Raw genomic sequence first — 20,428 nt, 5'->3', positions numbered from 1 at the left:
GGGTATGTTGTGAGGCTGAGGGTATTGGGGAGGGGAGGGAGATGGGGAAGAAGAAGGTGGGGAAGTACCTGGCTATTCAGATCTGGTCACCAAACACGGCTAAAGCCATTTCAAGCAACGTTTTTCAATTCTGAATGGTGGTCTTACACCAGGGCGATACTGAGAGTATCTTCCACTCTGGAACGTGCCGCAAATATACTATATATTATTTTAAATTAATTAATTGTGAAATAACACAAATTAATCAAATAAAATTTATTTGCGCACGCCGGGTTCGAACCCGCGACCTTCGGATCTGTAGTCAAAAGCGTATACCACTAGACCACGCCGGCCGTCAGAATGACTCGATATCCTCACAAATGTAGATAAACAAATCCAGCAGTCCAACGAAGGAGATCGAAGGATCTGTTGATTCCGCATCCTTGAGTCAAAACTTCAGATGTTTTTATCGAACTCATCAGAGTTTGTTCGATGGTCATGTCGGACCAAATTCCCGACCAAAATTTATGATACCGTTGAATCGTAAAGCAGCCATCTTTTGTAAATCTTCTCTATTGGAGGCATCTTACCTTCTTTCAATGTCAACATATCTTGAAGATACAGGTGTGCACTTTCGGCATTGTACGAGACAATATACCGTCCGTACAATAACTGTAGATACGAAGGTAGCTGGGTACACTTCTCAGCGTTTTCAGTCTTGGTAGATGTTGTAGAGGTTTTGTGGTGGAGTTTAAAGCCACGATCAGAGAGGAATTTATTTCCAGATCTGAACTGACGAAAAGAATTTAATACTGGCAAAAACTGAATTTACTACTGAATAAAACACTTGAAAATATTTCTTGAGACTTTGGAGACTTGGAGATGGTTCTTCAGGAGAGAAGATTCTCTTTCAGAGGTAGTTGTTGAACTGACTTTGTATGGAATTCGGTTCTCTATTTATAGAACGTTTTCAAATCGAACCCTCTCGGAGGCGTTCTATCCTCTTTCGTGAGGAGTAAAGTGGTTAGGTATTTTTCCTCTCTGCATTTATCTTGTTGAGAGGAAAGTTATATTTTAATATGATACCTTTAACCAAGTCAGTTCAATCTACCAAAACCATCTCCCCCAGTCTCGTTTATTTATTGTTTAATAAATTATACAAATTTTCATATTGGGTTTGAAGTTAAATATCTTTGGTTTGAACATTTCCCAAAGAGTAACAAACATATTTAGGTATGATTTTTTATGTCATTATATTAGCATATAATTATTTCTTTATGTTGATATTTATTCCGTGGTTGAATCTTCCATCATTTTCCTGTAAATTGAGCTTGATGTTATCACAAATAGTTGCATTGAATTTCGTTATCAGTGTTTGATAAGAATTTCAGAGAGATATGCCGTGCTGTGATTGGTCGAAAGGTCGGCGGCCATCATGGAATTCCTTGCGGGTGGTAGAGAGGGGGGTCCACGTAAATACTGGGTTTCTTCCTTAGCGGAGGTCACGTAGGTTGTTGGCTCGGCTCCGAGTGAGGTGGTGGATGGTTATTTTTAGATGTGTTTCAGGTTCTGCTATTATATTGCTATGTAATTATCTTGATTAATCACATATAATACATCATTTGATTGAGTTATTTTGATGTAAAGATTTCCAAATGTGTCGGCGACACGGTATCAAGCGGTTTTGGGGTTCGAGTGTTCTTGTGATTTTTGCGTAAATATGAATTCTCTTGCAAAATTCTGGAGGTCTGGATACGTATGATACAGGCATGATAGAAGTAGGCGGCTGCGTGAAAGAAAGGTATCATGTTTTGGAGCATTGTATGATGAAGCTACCAATTTCCAGTACATTCTGCTTCAATACGCAACTCAATCAGTGTAGTCATCTAGAAGTACTGAACCCACAGCTGGGAAGTAGGTCTGTTTTCTTTTATTTTTTTCAGTACATCAATCAGTTTAATCAAACTGCCTTAAAAAGCCTGTTTGTCTTGAGCATTGAGTTCCACGTTCTTATCTTTGGCAGCAACTGCAGTGCACTGGGGGGAAGGGGGGGAACTACCATACCATACCATACCGGAGTGCCCTATAGTAAATTTGTATTTATGTATGTAAAAATGCAACAATGTAAACCAAAGTCCAATAACGTGATAATAAACCGGAATAAATTTGATATTTGTTTATACTTTATATCGGTAAAGAAACTACAGAACACATGAAACACCTCTTTTTAGACATTTCATGCTCTACTAAATCAGTATTGGTCATTTTTTCTCGAAATTGCACTGGAACCAGATATTCATGAAAAACCCTACCTAGTCACACAATTAACTTAATTTTTCAAACATGTAAACATTTTTATGACTTTATATCTCAGTACTAAGAAAATTTGTCTATTCAAAAGTTGTAGAAAATTGTCTACTAAACTTATGAATCTACTTAAGCTGAAATTTGCATTGAAAATGAGATATTTGTGAACAACTAGATTTCGGCTGATTGTTTTCAAAATGACAGCCGGAACACAGGTGCGCCAAGGTCGATAACGTGGATTTTATATCAGGGGACCAGTCTATAAAATATATTAAAAAAATTGGACTACCGGAATAATTAAGATTGTGACCCCCCATTTTGGGAAAGTGACAATTGTTTCTGAACACCATGTATACATAATGTGAAAAATAGTTACTAAGTTAACTTTTACCTTTGAACCTTGTTGGTTTTGCCATTAAAATTACAGCTCCCTAAGTACGAAATATCACGAAAAGTCTGGAACTGTTGAAAAAAATACAGAAAAAATGTTGTCTTGATCTTATTTAACTACTAAAAATGGTTACATTGACCTTGATATTTCAGATGGGAAATCTTGACCAGAACTCAAGTTTCAAACAGTTTTTTCTCTTTCATAGTTAAGATGTATTATTATGCATCTAACAAGGGTTCTGGCTCTTGTAGGAAATGCTCCATTGAGCCATTTACTGCTCCTGCCTTCTGCACTGCTGTCTTCCTCCAGCTCCTTTGATAATAATAATTGGATAATTTATTAGTGCTGCTTTTGTGAAAAATCACCAGAAGGGTGCTGTAAGAATGCTGTTACTTACTTGTGGCAGCTCGTGACTGAAGCGTGTTACGAGTGATAAGATTGAAAAAAAAAAAACAATGTTATGGATGTCGTAGCTGAAAACGTTTATACATGAAGATTTTCAGGAAACCGGTCCAGCGCAGTGAAAATCTTAATCCATAAACATTTTCGGTTGCAACATCCATAACATTTCAATTTTAGTACTCGTAAAACCCTCCAAAGTCACGAGCCGCCACTGGTGTTGTGACATTATTATGTTTTATGACACAGTGGTGATGCATTTTTGGCTGCGGAACAAAATAAAGTTCAGGAAGATTTAATGCTCGAGATCAAGCCTCTTGGGTGAAGAATGTTGTAAACTGTTATGGGTCAGTTTAAAAGAATTTGTAATCTGCTCTTTCATAGATGGCGCTAATTTAATTATTTTCGAAAAAACCCGTACATTGTAACAATGATTTAATCCAAAATTATGCCTTTCTTGAAGGAATTGAGTTTGTATACGGACAAAACTATTTATTCATATTGCGTGTGTATGGGTGCAAACAGATAATTCATCTCCGCATTTTGAAGCATAACTTGCAAAAGGGTTTTGCCTAAGTTAATGAAATTAGCACCATCTATGCCATGAAATAAAATTTTCATAGTTGATTGTTTTGAGTTCTTCAAACTCTAATTATTTATGTTCATATATAATTAAATCAACCTCTGTCTTTTATCTCACTTTGAAAATATTTACACTTTAACCCTATTCCTACCAAAAATGTTATCACCACACTCCGAGTTATACTCCGAATCTAAACTGCCCAGTAAAGTAAGCGAAGAGGGAAAGATGAAAGTTTGTCAAATTCCTGACGGGTAAAGCTTTTTCAAGCAATGTTTCCATTAAGAATGTACTTATTCTGAGATAGTAATGTTTGTTTGCCATGCTTTGGGCAGCTATCTAGATGGTTGAAGTTATAGTATTAGAAATATTGAGTATGAATTTTAAATGTTATGGATTCATTTGTAACCTAGAAAAAGGTTATTGGGATTAAAGTGGGGATTGGGTTAGTTAGCAGCATGTTCTCTTATAAGCCAGCATTCTTCAACCTTTTTGTTTGTGCGTACTGGCAAAGTTAGTAGAAATGTTTTGCAGACCAGCCAGGTCAGTATGAAATTAACATAAAAACCCGCATACAGCAAAAATGCAGGCAACGGAAGTACGCAACATCACTCGCCTGCTGAATCGACCCGTGTAAGGACACCAATAGAAATACAAGATGGAACGGAGCCCTCTCAGTATTATGCATTCTTACTGCGTGTGTGTTTTATTATTATTATTCCTTACTGACCCGTGAGAGGATGGCCTAAGAGAGAAATTCAAACCAATCTAGCTGCTACAGCATGATCCGGGTGAGGTTTATCATAGACTGGCAGTAAATTTCTGCAGACCGCTGGTTGAAGCACACTGATTTGTAGATCAGGGTTTGAAATCAGATATATGTTCAAGAGTTCAGCAATTTTGAGTCTGCTCAAACATTAATTTTATATTTGCCAGTCTTTCTGCCGATGTGAAAATTTTCAGTAAAGTTTCCTAGTAAATAAGTTTTTTTCAAATAAACTTGTAAGACACTTGAGTTTACAAGCTCCCCCTGCCATTCATGCTCATGGATGTTGTGACTTCAATCACTGTGCCGATTTCGCCTATCGGTGGGCTTTTTTCAAAACATTTATTATTTCATTCACATATAACTGAGGTCATATGAAAGTGAGCCCGTTGTCCCACGGTCTGGTAAGGAATCGACATAAACCGAGTGCTGTAAGATCCTATGCAGAAAAGTTAAGTTTGCTACGGTCGCAGCGCATCAGTGGTGGGATCAGTACATGGCTGGTAGCAAATTTATTGAACCCCATTCAAAAATAGACCTCTGAGACTTTAGGCTGGAAATAGTGAGTTGCGTACTTGCTTAAATTGGCACCCGCCCATTTATTCAAATGTAGATCCTTTTTCTACAATCCCTCTGTAAGTTCGATATTTATGGACAACGATTATGCTTTTAACACATTTGAGAGCAAATGAGGTTTATTGTCTGCCAAAATTCCATAATATTTGTTTCTTTTAAACTTATAATGTTTCAATTACTGATGGATGAAATTTAAATAATTTATTATTTTTTGGTAAACTAATGTTTAAGACAAGATTTTTTATGCATAGCACAAATGTAACAAGCAGTAATTGTTGAATGAAACACTAGTATATATTGAATTATTTCGCGGATAAGAGATAAGCCGCCATAGCTCAGTGGTCAGAGCTGTCGACCGGAAATCGAAAGGACACGGGTTCAAGTCCCGCTGGCGTCATGTATCTTTTATCAGGAGATTTTTCAATGTGGATGAGTGTTTCAGGCTAATAATTATTGCTTATTTAAATAATTTAGTACAGAAGTTAGCTGCATATTGTGTAAAAACACAGTACGCAGCTAACTTCCACCTCTAAAGCATTATGAAACCCAGGCAAAAAATGTCCGTTCACACTGCCATCACTTTGTACAAAATCAGCATGACAACAATATTGCATTGTGGCAAGAAAGGCAAAAGGGGCTCGGAGACAATGCCATTTTTGTTTTTAATTGACTTGAAATTAAACTTTTGTACTATTATGGTTGCTCAGTTGAACTGTAGACTCAACAACTGAAAATAGGGTCTTCCTAGTTTGTAACGATTGACTTGAAGTGAACCTAGTCATACTATGGTTGCTCAGTTGAACCGTGGATTCAACGATTGAAGATAAGGTCTTCCTAGTTGGTAACGGTTAATATTTTCAATGCGTTCTGACAGCTGATTACACCCCTGAACCTGTGTTTTAAATGGTGCATTTTGTAAGGGGACTGTTTTCTTGAATTGGTTTTAGGTTCCCTGATATCATTAAAGTACACCAATATTGCAAACTACCGGCACGCCGTGGAGGACATGATCGCCGCTGCGGCGGTGAAGCAGTTTGTGTGTGAAGGTTGCGGTAAGTTGTACCAGCACAAGTCTTCGCTCAAACGACACGAGCGCTTAGAGTGCGGAAAGCCCCCCATGTTCAAGTGCAAATATTGTTCGCACCAAACACACCATAAAAACAGTCTTGTGTTGCATTTAGAATCCAGACACTGTTTTTAACTGTTTATCTTAGATAAACACAGATGTTAAATAGTGGTTCTTTATTACTATGTTGGTTAAAGTTTTTATCTACAAAAAATTACTCACACCAAAGTTGCTACCAAATTGTTTACAACAAAACTTCTTGTTTCTATCCTTTAAAATTGTCTAAACCAAATTCCTATTAAATAACCAAAAACTAGTTTAGTAAATAAAACTATTCTTAGAAGAATATTATGCCTTTTCAATGATTACCTTGTACAACATGGTGATGGTTATTGCATTATTTTTCACACCTCATTATTTAGCTTAAAGCCCAGTCTTTTTTTAAATTTGTTTTAAGAAAAGAAATCCGTACCTGTACTATCTAAATTTTTACAATTTGGTGTTCACAAAACCCAAACATCTCTCACAGTCTATTCTACTTTTTATAATATAATATTGATTGTATATTTTTAACATAATAGACTAGTTGCTAAATACTGGACATGTTCCTAAATCAGGATACCCAGACTCAATTTTGATTATCAGAAAGTATGTTAATTTTGAAAGCCCAAATATTTCTCTGTAAAAACATTATTTTTAAATGAATTTTTTTGACAAAAATACTGACAATTAAAAGAGACCATTAAAAAATTAAGGAAATGATATGTATACCGAGGTACTTCTACTATTTTTTTATCTAAACCTAATTTAACGTGCGCACCATTCAATAGTATTATTCTGCATTATTGCTGTACAAGGATACATTTTTAAATACATAATGGTTGGTTATTTCATTTTATTTGAAAGCTCATTGCCACAAAATGTCATTTTTGTACGTCTGGTGCATTCAAAGATAACAAACTAAATGTAGTAGTTTATTTTTGTTGTATTTATCGGCTAGTATAAGCCCCACAATTATGTTTTTGAGTCAATACCAATCTGCAAATATTAATTTTTGTTGTGTGTCTGTCCTGTCTAACTCTGGTTCAATCAATTTGAATTTAGATGTCTGCATTAGTAATAATATATTTCTTATAAACTGTAAATAATATTCCCATATTAATTTGGTTAGTCATTGATGTTTATTTGATAACTTATTGCAATAATGAAGCACCAAAAATAATTGTTAATGTTTTAAACTTTGGTGATTTAAGTGATATTTGAATGTTTTAAAATTTATATGATTGTTTTAATTTTTATGAGGTACTTTTAATTTTATGAATCCTAATGAAACCTTAATACCTAAGATTTATATATTTTATATGGAACAATATTTAACATAATATGATTATGAAAATAAAAAGGTAATTTTAAATTTCATAATAGTTTTATTTTTAGAAATTATCCTTACAAATGTTTTATTTTAAATCAAATCACCGGGCTACTTCTATGCTACACTTCCTAAAGAAACGTCTTAACCAAACGTCTGCAATCATAAAAAAATATTATCTTTGACACATAGTTTTAATTTAATTTGTAGCTATATATATAATGTAAATTTGTACATAAATGAATCTGGTTGTGGTTCTAATTGTTAAATATCTCACGGGAATATATTACCTTATCACCTTATTCAGGTTGGTTTACCTTCCATGAAGGCATAGCTCCTCCGTAGCTCACACAGATTAAAAAGGAAACAACGAGAGCTAGAATTATTTCCTGGACAGAGCCAGCTCAAATGAGATCCTTTGGTATCTATCTTTTGGTTCGATGTTAAACCCTTGCTGCTCCAGCACAAGAGTCTTACGTCTTCTATGCAACGGGGTTAAGGAAATTGAAGGTAGTTAAAGGGATTGTTTAGTGATTCGAATTATACATATTTATTTACTTGAACCTACCCTTACTTAAACGGGCTCATTCCAGAAGTGTTAGTCAAACCTAGAGTTTGGAGCACTCGGCTTGAGGCATTCGCGTAGTAATGCTGGTTTGATAGGAATAAGCCGAGCAGCATGGAGTCAGTGTGCATTTTGCGCTTACTATGTTTGTGTATCACTCTTCTCACTCAATGTGATAATATCAATATTTCACCTTGGTCCTTACCTTACCTTAAAATAGACTATTTTCATTTGTAGTGTAAAATGAAATCACTAAATTTATGAAGATATTTTGTTTCCAGAAAGAGTAACACGTTCCACAGCACCCAGAACCCCCCAACTCAAGAAGGAAGGAGAAGGCGAGGACCCTGTCATTGATGTGGATGCGGAAACAACAACTGGTAAACATTCAACTATACTTTCTAACAGTAATATTACTAGTAGGTATTATATTATTAGTCACTTAATGTGTATACATATATTTAATTGTTTATAGATTCAAACCACAGTACCAACAAGCCACAAGCCACAAAGGATCTGAAAATAGAAAATGAGGGAAAGTTGGATAGTAAAGATAGTATCATTGGTGACTGTGAAGATTCCAAAAGAGAGTTGTTAAAGTTTGGCGCATTGCCCTGTGGGCAGTACTCCACCCCTAAGGGCTTCAAGTGTCCCAACTGCGAGAGGACCTACAATGCCAGGAAGAACCTGGTCCGCCACATCAACCTCGAGTGTGGCAGAGAGCCCCAGTACAAGTGCCCGCATTGCCCCCATGGAAACCACCGGCGCAACGAACTTAAAAGACACGTTCAGAAAAAACATCATGAAAAACCAGCCTTGAAAATTTGATGCCTCTCATTACATGATACATATTATATAGATTTTAACATTTTATACAATTACATAATTATTTTGCTTTTCATCACTTTGCCTTACAATGGTGCCTTAATGAAACATACTCAATTTAGCTTGTAGTCATCATTTTATTGATAGGTGTATAAGTATTTACTTGAATCGTCAATTTATATTTACCCATTACTAATGTTGTGCAGTTAATGTCAATTCTTTTTTCATATTTTAAGTCTCGTTATATGAAGGTGTCCCTAATCTCCTGTGATATTTAAAATTTGAATGCAACATTTTTCAATCCCTTCAAATACTTAAAAAATCTTTATAATTTGTTAAAATGAAGATTAAATATATGTATATTTTCGATGAATTTATTGAATAGTTTTAAAATGTGTAAGTCTTTTTGATATAAATTTTTAAAAACTTATAAAATTGACCATTTAAAATAATATGTCACTTATATTTCAAAGATAGTCTTGTTATCCCAATATATATATATTTTTAATTTGGGGCCTACTTTTTTATATGACTGATATTATGAAAAACTCAGTTTGGTCTTTCTTGGAAAATGAAAGGTGAGAGGTTCACAAATATGATGTTATTGACCAAGAATGTAATGGTACTTTGCAGAGATTTTATTATAGGAAGCACATTCATCTGTGCAGGCAGTTATTAAATACATTAAAGTATTTAGAATGTTCAAGTGAAATAGACTGATTAAGTAATTTTGTCTTCCATTAAAATGGTTCTATAATGGCAATATCTTATTGTGTAATTTTTTTACTAATAATATATTTATTATATTATAATATGTAAAGTTTTTATTTAAACCTTCCCTTCTCCTTCTAAATTTGCTAGGTATGTACCGTATATTTTTATATAATATTTAACAATATCTACCCTACCCACAGTTATTAATTTAAAACACAGCCGACATGTTTTCAGATTGAGGATTCAGAAACTAAGAATTGGTGTGTAAAAGAAATGTTGAAGACAGAACTGTGGATGAGGACCTCTCATCGTCTGGATCCAGTCAGCAAATCATATAAAAGTATATTAATATAATTTGTCAAGTAAATTGAATAGCATTTCATTATTATGCTAATTATTTTGATCATAACAAGAATTACTATTGAAATCTTTGTTTAACACGCATGTGCGCATGGTACAATCATTCTGGACTGACCGTTGTTTTAATGTGTAGTTTATTATTTAGTAGTTATTAGAAGAGTTTGATGTCTTTATTTATGTATTTATTTACGGTTTGCTATTATTTATTTATGTATGTATGTGAAATAAATTTTTAAAATTTGTTTTGTTTTTGTCTCGGCTTTTTATTATTTTCAGTATTTTTTTGCCTTTCTCGGTGACGTAGCGGTAGCCTCACTAAGCCTGTTGACTTTATATTTATTTTACAGGAGAAGCTCGGGCGCACGAAGCGGCCGTACTGTCTCTCCTGCTGGCCGACCCCTCCGGCCACCACCACCTCCAGCAGCAGCAGAGCGCCCTTCTGATGGAAGAGTCTTTCCTGCGCAATAACAACGTCATCACCAAGGAGGAGTTCTATCCCAAGTGCGAGTCGGAGGAGGAGTTTGAGGAAGACGACTTTGACGATATCCTGCTGCCGGACGAGTCTGAGGTGTTTGGCAGCAGCCTGGTGGAGGGGATGTGCAAGGAGGAGGAGGGAGTGCGGCGCTCGCGGGGCCGTTCCTCTGGCGCCGAGCCCCTGCAGCAGTTTGAGTGCCGCCACTGTGGTAAACGCTACCGCTGGAAGTCGACGCTGCGGCGCCACGAGAGCGTGGAGTGCGGCGGCAAGCCCCCGGCGCATGCCTGCCCCTACTGCATGTACCGCGCCAAGCAGCGGGGCAACCTCGGCGTGCACATTCGCAAGCACCATAATACGGAGTGGAACGCCTTCGCCAACACCAAGTTGAGGAAGACGAAAAAACTCACTGAATTAAAAAATGTCTGAAATACTTCGAGTGTTCGTCCTTTACCTTTTTACGATTTGCCAAAGTTTTTTTGAACCAAAACTGTACAAGAATTTTTTTTTATTTATTTTCAGAGAAATTTATTCTTTATAAATATTTTTATATACATAATGTTATTGAATCGTATTAAGCTATATAATAACATTCCCGATAATAATGATATGTATGTTAGTGATAGATACCTGATGCATTCTAAAAGAGTGATATTATTTCTGGTGTTGACAGAATATTTTCCAGATTAGGCTTACTTTTGATTACTGTAATCTCTCGTTAGGTGAAGTAGAAAAATGAAGACTGATGACAAAATGGTATTTTAAACGTCTAATGGTTTTCCATATATTTAAACTCTTTCGGCACCTTAGACTGGAAAAGACTTGTTACATCAGTTAATTGTAGTGCCTTTGCGCTAGATTGTTAGATCAATTTAAATATATATTAGAAGTGAATATATTGTATTAGGTTAGAAAGAAATATTCCAAATAGAAATATATTTATTAACTCAAAAATTCCATTAAACACTGGAGTGTTATGTTTTATATTTCAAGTAATTTAAGTGATATTTGAGAAATATTGAAAATTGTTGATTTGTTTTCTTTTCGTACTTTTACTAAATTGTTAAAAGGAAATGTGATGTTTTCCTGAAAATGTTATATAATTTACTTTATATGGGTTCGGTTGACTGTTAATTAATAAATATGCGGAAATATTATTTAAATGTTTGGTTTTAATTTGATTTTACACCACTGTTACCACAACACTACAAATAAGTCAATATTCAAATTGAAGAGGTTGCAATTGATTGTAATACATTGGTTGATAATGACAGTGTTTCAGCTTATTCCAGACACCAGGATGACATGTCCCTACGAGGCTTCTCAAACGGTAAAGCAAGACTTACTTAGTAGCTGGTGTGGTCCCTGTCGATGATGTTATTAACCCGCCCGATGTTTCAGGTGAAGAAGGATGAACCCGAGGGATGAACTGATAACTGACTGGTAAGCAAAGAGATGGTCACACAGAATCTGCCAGCAACCAGCCTCCAGTGTGTACCGGACGCGTTTCCTTTTTGTGCTTTAGATATTATTTACACATTCACGTCACCGCCTTGATTTTTGTTTTGTATTCTAACAGTTTTTTTGTTTGTACGGTGTCATAGTAATAAATGTTTTTTTCTAATTTTATTTTGTTTTCATTTATTGCCTTGGTTTTACATAGAATTAATCAATATTTGTTTATATCCGCTTCTGGTGCTACTGCTGCCATGTAAGTACTGCTACCTAATCACCTGTCACTAGCCTTGTTTGCATGCACAATGGCCGTGTAATTATGTTCACTGTCTTCATCTCCGCTTCACACAATTATGTTATGTAACGCTTTAGTACTGTCGCTAATCATGGAATGTATTACTATTTATGAGCATTTGAGTTTATTAACCTTTTATTTCAAATTTCCTTTTTATTATTTATCCCACTTTAATCAATACATATCTTTATACTTGTTTTAAATCCATATTTCCCTGACAACATTCTCCTACTGTAAAAAAAGATAGATGCTTCAACAGAACAGATTTAAGAATAACTATTTCCTAGATTTATTTGCAAATACATTAAGCAAACCCCCTAAATAATTGTGTGCCATTATTATTTACATAAATTAAATCTAATGTAACTTCTATTTCAATAATATTATTAATTGTGCACATTTTTATCTTCCTTGGTAAAAGTAAGCTCAGTTTGCTCCACCCCGTGTTATATATTTTTGATTAATGTTGGCTTCTGCCTGTTTTCTTGAGCACCTATCATTTGCACCAACCAATCCATGGATTCATTCCCACTCAACTGTAAATAGGTACATATTTTCTGTTGTGTTTTATTTCATTGTTCCACGAGAGTAATAAAGTACATTATTCCATTTAAACCCTATTTTATCTGAAGTCCTTGTGACATTTGAGTATAGAAATGAGGTCAGGGTTAGGGCTGTATGCCATTGAATGGATAGTGTAGTGCATTACTCTTGCAGGAACAACTGTTTGTAGTGATTGATTGTATGTGACATGATGTGGATTTGGTGGTGTCTGTTTGCGTGTTGCAGTGGAGGACGTGAGCTTCACGCGCATTGGCGGACTGACATGGGAGCAGTGGTCGGCACGCCTGGCGCTGCCCGTGATGGCCACGCTGCGCGAAGGCGGCTCCCCTTCGAGGGACGGGTTTGCCTGCTCCGACTGCGGCCGCGTCTACAAGCTCAAGTCCTCGCTGAGGAACCACCAGAAGTGGGAGTGCGGCAAGGAGCCCCAGTTCCAGTGCCCGCACTGCGTGTACCGCGCCAAGCAGAAGATGCACATTGCCCGCCACATGGAGCGCATGCACCGCGAGAAGGTCTACCTTAAGCCAGAGCCGGGCCTGCGCACAGATAACATCGATGCTTGCACATAACATGCACCAACCAACCTCATACCCATTCTCTTTGTTTTATTCTTTACATGAATCAATCAATTATTCCTTTGTGTTACTTTTGCCTCTTGTATTAGTTATATTTAGGTGCTATTACTAGCCGAATTGTAAATGATATTTTTTATCAGAAAATCAATGGTAACCAACCATGACTTAAAACATTTTTAAGTGTACTTTTCGATTTCCATTGGTAATTTTTTTTATTGATAATCCTGTGAACACTAATTATGTGCGGTGATGGCTTTATTGGCCATTTCTATATTTTTATATCCAGTGGATTTTTGTTTATAGAAATTATATTTAGACAGGTGGTGCATACTTAGTTTTTTTTTTATATTTTCACATGATAGAAACACGCCAGAAAAATCAAATCATTAAATAGATTAAAAGTGTGTGAATGGAATATTAGCCAATGAGAGGCACAAAAGTTCCATAAACCTATTATTAGTGTGGAACAAGATGTCTTTAATCTAAAGATAGTCTGCATTTATTTCCTTATCGGGTTTATTATTAATTATTATTTGCCAAATATTTTTACTCCATGATTTTTCATATTATTTAAATGAATAGTTTTTTTTTTTACTTTTTTCATTTGCATTACATTTTAGAAAATCTCCATACATAGGTTAAATTTAGTATTTGGTGTACAATATAGATTTTTAGAATTTTTTTTTTGCCAATTTTAAATTTTCACCTCAGTTCATGAAACTTAAATAAGTTTACCATTTAATTTATATTATTTTAGAACGCTAGCTGATTTAAAACTTTACATACATGTTGTTAAAACACAATGTATCATTGATTAACTGCTCATTTAAAATATAGTTTGGACAGGTTGCATTTATTTTTTATGTTCTCTACGCTAAAGGTAGAATCATTTAAATATTATTTTTAATAAAGGCACAACCATTTCAGTAGGAGTGTATGCCGGTGATGATAATATTGTGAGTATTTTGGCAGACAGTGGATGTATTTAGAAGTAGGTACAGTAGAACCCCGTTAATTTGATTTCCACGGGTCCTCAAAAACCAAATTAACGAATTTCCACATGATTCGAAATTTTAAGAAGAAAAAATTTGATGGTGCGGCCTCTCGTTAAGTAAATTCTTGATAATACGACTTAATAATAATAATAATAATATTGATATTCATAGCGAATTTGTGAAAAAACAATATATTTCCATGTAAATTGAAATTATGCAAATTGATCATTGCAGGGTGTTAAATTCAGAGATTTAAAGTAAATTTCTTAAAATAAAGTATAAAGAATAAATAAGCCAATCACCGTCCCTTCCAATTCAGATATTGGAAGTAATTATTTAATATCTTTATGTGTAAATCGAAAGTTTGCCGCAAATCACCACAACAGTGCATGGACCGAAATAAATTTAGAATTAAAAATTATCAAATTTCGAATTAGAAAAAAATTTGTAGGAAATTTATTTTCTGGGGGCTGTTTTTTGGCAAAAATGTTGTATTAAGCATGTTTTCAAATTGTTGGAGTTCAAATTAACAGGCTTCTACTGTACATGATGTAATCACTAGAGATAACATTTAATTCATCACTTACACGCAGCGCTAACGATATTGCAGTGATAACGCTGTACAGCTCAGCTGTGACGATGATATTCCTATACCACAGTGCCTTTCCATAGAATAACAATAATTCGATATAGTTTATTTTTAGGTTTACTGCTACGTATTCTTAAGTACTTTTATACTTAGTTAAGAAACAACTCTCAGGGTTTTTTTTTTACATACACAAATTTCTCCCTCGTAATTTTAGACACTATAGTTCATATTCTTGTTTGGGATTCACTGGCATTTTACAATGTTGAAGACGTCAGTGAAACAAAGTGGTCCAAGCGAGTTGTGGAGGATTAATGAAATGCTCAATGTTCTGTGGTAATTAAGTAGAGCTAGAGTGAGTAGGGAAACACCCAGAGAAGTCAAGTGGAGAGATTAGATAAGGAAAAGGAGAAGAGAAGAGAGTTAACAGTGAGAGGGGATCATTGCCCCAAACCAACAAGTCAGTCCGAGTCAGTTTTGATTGATTTTATATTTATTGTATCCTTTTTGGGTTTAGTTTTTGCCATATTGCATGTTCCATTATATTGTGGTAATACTCATTATTTGTACGTTTTAACTATCTCATATGTTAGTTAGATTCAGTAGAGTAGAATATATTATGCTAGTAGAAATGCATTTACGGACATTGGTCGCGGTTTAGTCGACACAAGCATTCCTGTTGTCTGTGTGTGTGTGTCTATGTGTGTAGGTATTACCCACACACCCCTTCTATACTTAGTGCACCGGCATTTGTAGTGTAATATTGCTTTATATTTAATATTGCTTTTGATATTTTTTGCATTTATTGCTTAGGTTTATTTATGTTATACACCTAAATCTTAACTTAAATCATTGGGTTGGAGGTAATTTTACAAAATGATAGTAGTTACTTTAAGAACAGGGTCTCGATGAAATCCTTGTCGCTTGTGATTCACGTTTACTACTCGGAGGGATCAATCATGTATGCCGGCAGTCATTAATTAGTAGATTGTTGGCTGATCTTACCCTTAAATTATCAGCTCTACTCAATAGCTCAATGGATGTTATCTACACGTGGAGGCGCCATAGAGTTGTTTTCAATAAATGTGAAAACGACCATTACCAGAATAACTTTATGTAGTTGGATCAACAATGACTCAGAGAACACAGTCACAAACTTTTGCATAATGTTTTATATTTTAAGATTTAGAGCCTTTATGAACAATAATATTACCTTATAAGACTAATTGATGCGGCCTATTTGTACATTTTTATTTTCATATTGTAAGTAGGTAATTGCCGAATGTGCCTTAGCATACCTCAATTTCATCCTTTGTTTACACTTTTTATATGCCGCATTTACTTCTTGACATTCAATGAATAAAGCAACTTTTTTTTAATTTAATATTTTTATTTTTTTCCTCTACTCCTTTCATTTTACCTATTAATTTAACTCCAGAAATATTATTTCCACTGATAAAGTAATATCCAACTGATGGCGAAATTTTACAAATTGAATTTCTAGTCTGACGAATATGTATTCACCACATATCTTGGATACGCTCTTTTCTAGGCCTGGGTAAAGTTCATAGAATCATCTGATATGAATCTGTTGTTTGAGTTGCACCCAAGTTATTTAAAAACCACTTTTGTTTACAAATGTAGAAACAATAATTCAAACCCAATATGATTGATGGTTGCCATTTGCTTTTAATGAAAATTTCTCTAATACAATCAAAATTTCTAATTATTCGTGACAAATAATGTTTGAATGAAGGCGGATTTCTAATACATCACTACCATATTCATTTGTGCTTTGTAAAAATGTTGCCTTTGTATAAATATAGTAATTTAAGCTGATTAGGACTTGAGTGGGAAAGTTTTCTATGTCCTTCTGTTTTAGGGGAATGGGCGTGCCGGCGCTGCGGCAATGCGTACCGTCACAAGGGGTCCCTGCAGCGCCACCACCGCTACGAGTGCCGCCGCTCGCCAGGTTTTGGCTGCCCTTACTGCCCGCACCGCGCCTACCAGAAGTATAACCTGCGCCTACATCAACGCCAGCTCCACAAACACCTGCCTGAAAAAATTATTACCTTTTCTGTTTGATTTTTACATCCAGATAAGTTGTCAGTTTTTTTCTTTTTTTTTGCTCCTTGTGCTAGAATACCGACTCACAAGGCTGTACGTGCGATTCTTGGTGGTTAACACATTATTTGGGGCTCGGCACCGTGGGGAGCTCTGTGAACCTCGGCACCTTATGGTGGATGCCATTTGTAAGAGAGGTTTGCATAGATTGTGAGGCGGGTTTGTAGCAATTTATAACTATTATTTTTCCTTATTTTTTTCTTCATATTTTATCCTCCTTTTTTACACTTGTGAACTTTCAGTTCTTTTTTTATTATTTATTATAAAATAAAAAATTCGAACTGTGACAAATCTTTTATTGAAAATTTATTATTTTTCTTCACTCTTCTTTTGAGTTCTATTCCTGTTGATAATATAAGTATGTAATTAATCTGTTTACCTCAATTGGTTGGTTATAGTGCTTCCGAAGATAGTGCTGGTCACGCATACCAACATCCCCATCACCTTTGAGAACAAGGAGATTAGCACCGTCAAGTCGAAGTTACCCGAGCTCAAATACGACATTCACAGGCCTTTTGAATGTCCCAAGTGCGCCCGCTGCTTTACTTCTGTCGTCTTTCTACATAATCATGTTAATAAATACTGCGGTAAGAAAAGGCGAAGAGCCGGAGGCGTCCAAACCCAAACTAGTCGACCGTTCATTTGCAAAAACTGTTCTGCAGACTTCTCTCATCAAAAATTCTTAAATAGGCATATTAGAGAAAGTTGTTTGACTAAAAAAAAAAAAATTGTAATTAGCAGTTAAAAAATAATTCCACCTCATCTGCAAAATTTGTATTATTTAACCTGTAGGTAGACAAGATGAACATCATAGTCATTATGTGTAATCAACTCAAAAGTATACACCATAGCTTTAGCCACGCCAGACAAATACTTTATTTTATTTGGCACGATCACATGCGTTTCCATTTTAGTTTCACAAAGAACTTAACAAATTTTTGACGTCACCTTGAAGCATTGTTACTGTGTCTAGATATTTAAAATATACCAAATAATAGTATTTGGTACAATAAAGGGATGTGAAGTCATTGCAAATATATTATGTATTCCTAGTAATGCATAGTATTATAATGTTCATTATTTTCCTACCAGACTGAATTCTTAATTTTATCAAGTAATGTGTTTTTATTATGTACATAATATTACCAAATACCAATTTGTTTTGAAAGTTTGTAAACCGCCCAATAATTAGGATAGTCCGGGTTCTACAATAAATGCAACAGTGCCATTTTGTTAATGATGATTCTGCACATTCCCTTGAAAATAATAATGTATTTTTTTAAATGAAATATTGTTATTTTTCAGAATCTCAAAATAATTTTATTGGCTTTGTTTCAATTGAAATTTTTAGGAAGCATGTAGATGTATAGTATTATTATTTTTTACTAGTCGAGATACTTTTTACCGTCTTCGTATCCCTAACATTTTGTGATAATATTGTTATAACATTATTTTAATAAAGAAAAATAAAAGTTATTATTCCTTTGAAGACAATAAAACATTTATTTCATGATCCCCTTTCCAAACGTAAGGAATGCAAGCTCTCTTCTCTTATTGACCTTACTCCCCTCATGGGTCAGTAAGGAATCAACAAAAACCGGGTGCAGTAAGAATGCGTACAGGTAGTAAGTATACGTGCTCCAATATGGAACAGAGCACTCTCGTAATCACACTTTCTTAGTTCTCTTACTGCACCCGTGTTATGTTGATTCCTTTATCGAGCCTGCTAAAATTGCAAGGATCTATAAAACGGGTGCAGTAACTTGTGACAAAATAAACAAAGACAAATTAATGTCCCTTAAATATTTTCTGACTCTTACATGTTTGTTAGCAGAAATTATTACAATTAAATGAGATTATCGAGTAGTGATGTACATTCTAACATAATTCTTCAATCTGTCAATATTTTTTTCTGAAGCTTTAAAAGAATGTTCTTATGGTTTAATTACATAATCAAATTTTAAAAACATAATGGGGCCGGTATGTAATTATACACGGTGGAAGCCGAAGATTGCGGGGTTCAAATTCCGGCATGCGCAAGTAAATTTTATTTGATTAATTTGCGTTACCGCACAATTTATTAATTTGAAATAATATATAGTATGCTTGCAGTACATTCCACAGAAGAAGATACTACAGTATCGCCCTGGTGTAAGACCAACATTCAGAATTGAAACGATGCTTGAAAAGGCTTTAGTCATGTTGGTGACCAGATCTGATTAGCCAGGTACTCCCCCACCATCCCCTTCACCTCCCCACTACCTTCAGCCTCAACACATAACCCCAATTGGGGACGCCTTAGTCTCACCGGCTTCAGATGGTTGGGAACAGTTGGGACTCTTGTGCGGTATTCATGTAACAAAAAAAAACATAGAGAAGTGGTTTTCAAAGTAGGTAGGGGTGGAGGCACATCAAATAAGAAAAATATTTATTTATTTTATTATAACAAGTGAACAATTGTTAAAATTTTACAGAAGTAGGTCACCAACGGAAATAAAAATTGTATCCGTTGGCGTAGCTATAGCATTCACATGGGGGGGCTCGACCCTAAAGAGGGGGGACCTCTACTTACCCAACTTATTATTTACATCAAATTAATAAAAGAGATGGTGCAAATAATATAGTTATATTTTCCAGCAGTGTAATCTACAAGTACTATTATTATTTTTCCTACGCAATACTGTGGCCGATGGGGGGGGGGGGGTTGAACACCCTACCCCACCCCCTGCCCCCTATATGCGCCCTTGATCGTACCCAAGTAATACAAGTCAATGCGCTTGTCACCTAATTATTGGTCGAACCTTGTATGTGTGTTTGAGACACAGGGGTCATCTTCCAATTTGAGGTTTCAATATTTCGTTTTTATCGCAACCACGAACCATGGAAGAAAGTGCGCTTGTGCAAAGTCTGATATTTATGAGAAGTGGACACCATTTAAGATATAATAAAATCTGGGAGGGGTTCGCAAGGAGGTTTCCTACTAGATGTATGAAAAAATTTGCAAACATCTAAATAAATATTCGAAAACAAAGTGGTGAAATTTTTTTCGGCCGCGAGGGGGTTAAAAAAACTTTTGGAGCCGGGCCTACTCTTCCACGCGTTTAATAAAGACATTAAACAGTTTATATTAACCCCATAGTGACCATCTTTTTTCAATTTTGACCAAAAAAATTCGAACCTTGGACTCGATTTACTCGTAAACAAAATTCAAATCAATGTTATACCTCAAAATCGACTCTGAACACAGACTCTGAATGTGATGTAGGTTCACCGGTTTCCCCCTTGTACTACGAGTTAGATGTGTAGATTGTTTGTTTTTATATAATATATAAATATTTTTTTTTATACAGGAGTGAAAATATTTTTTAGAAAGCAACTAGACCAAGGGCCGGCCCTATGCTTGCAAAAAAATTTATTTGTGATACAGTTTCCGTAAATTTCTGCACATCGTCCCATTGGGTGGGTAAG

The 20,428-nt window shown here is 35.1% G+C and overlaps 1 protein-coding gene across 4 annotated transcripts in view; it reads left to right on the top strand.

The window, feature by feature from the left end:
• Window positions 1-18,397, top strand: part of LOC149422456 (longitudinals lacking protein, isoforms A/B/D/L-like) — a 33,778-nt gene extending 15,381 nt beyond the window's left edge. The window contains exons 6-7 of one of the 4 annotated variants that reach the window (XM_089633300.1): window positions 8,280-8,378; window positions 8,474-10,208. In XM_089633300.1, coding sequence (XP_089489426.1) covers window positions 8,280-8,378; window positions 8,474-8,826 — 452 coding nt within the window. In that variant the 3' untranslated portion in view covers window positions 8,827-10,208. Of the gene's footprint in view, window positions 1-8,279; window positions 8,379-8,473; window positions 10,209-10,244; window positions 12,875-12,908; window positions 16,216-17,358 lie in introns of those variants that run through there. The other 3 variants (XM_089633301.1, XM_089633302.1, XM_089633299.1) reach the window with 3 other exon arrangements.
• Window positions 18,398-20,428: the final 2,031 nt, after the last annotated feature.

The sequence above is a fragment of the Hesperophylax consimilis genome, chromosome 7, assembly GCF_061612785.1.
Source record: "Hesperophylax consimilis isolate HC1 chromosome 7, BYU_Hcon_1.0, whole genome shotgun sequence".
Taxonomy (NCBI): Eukaryota; Metazoa; Arthropoda; class Insecta; order Trichoptera; family Limnephilidae; genus Hesperophylax; species Hesperophylax consimilis.
This window is presented reverse-complemented; position numbering and strand designations above follow the sequence as displayed.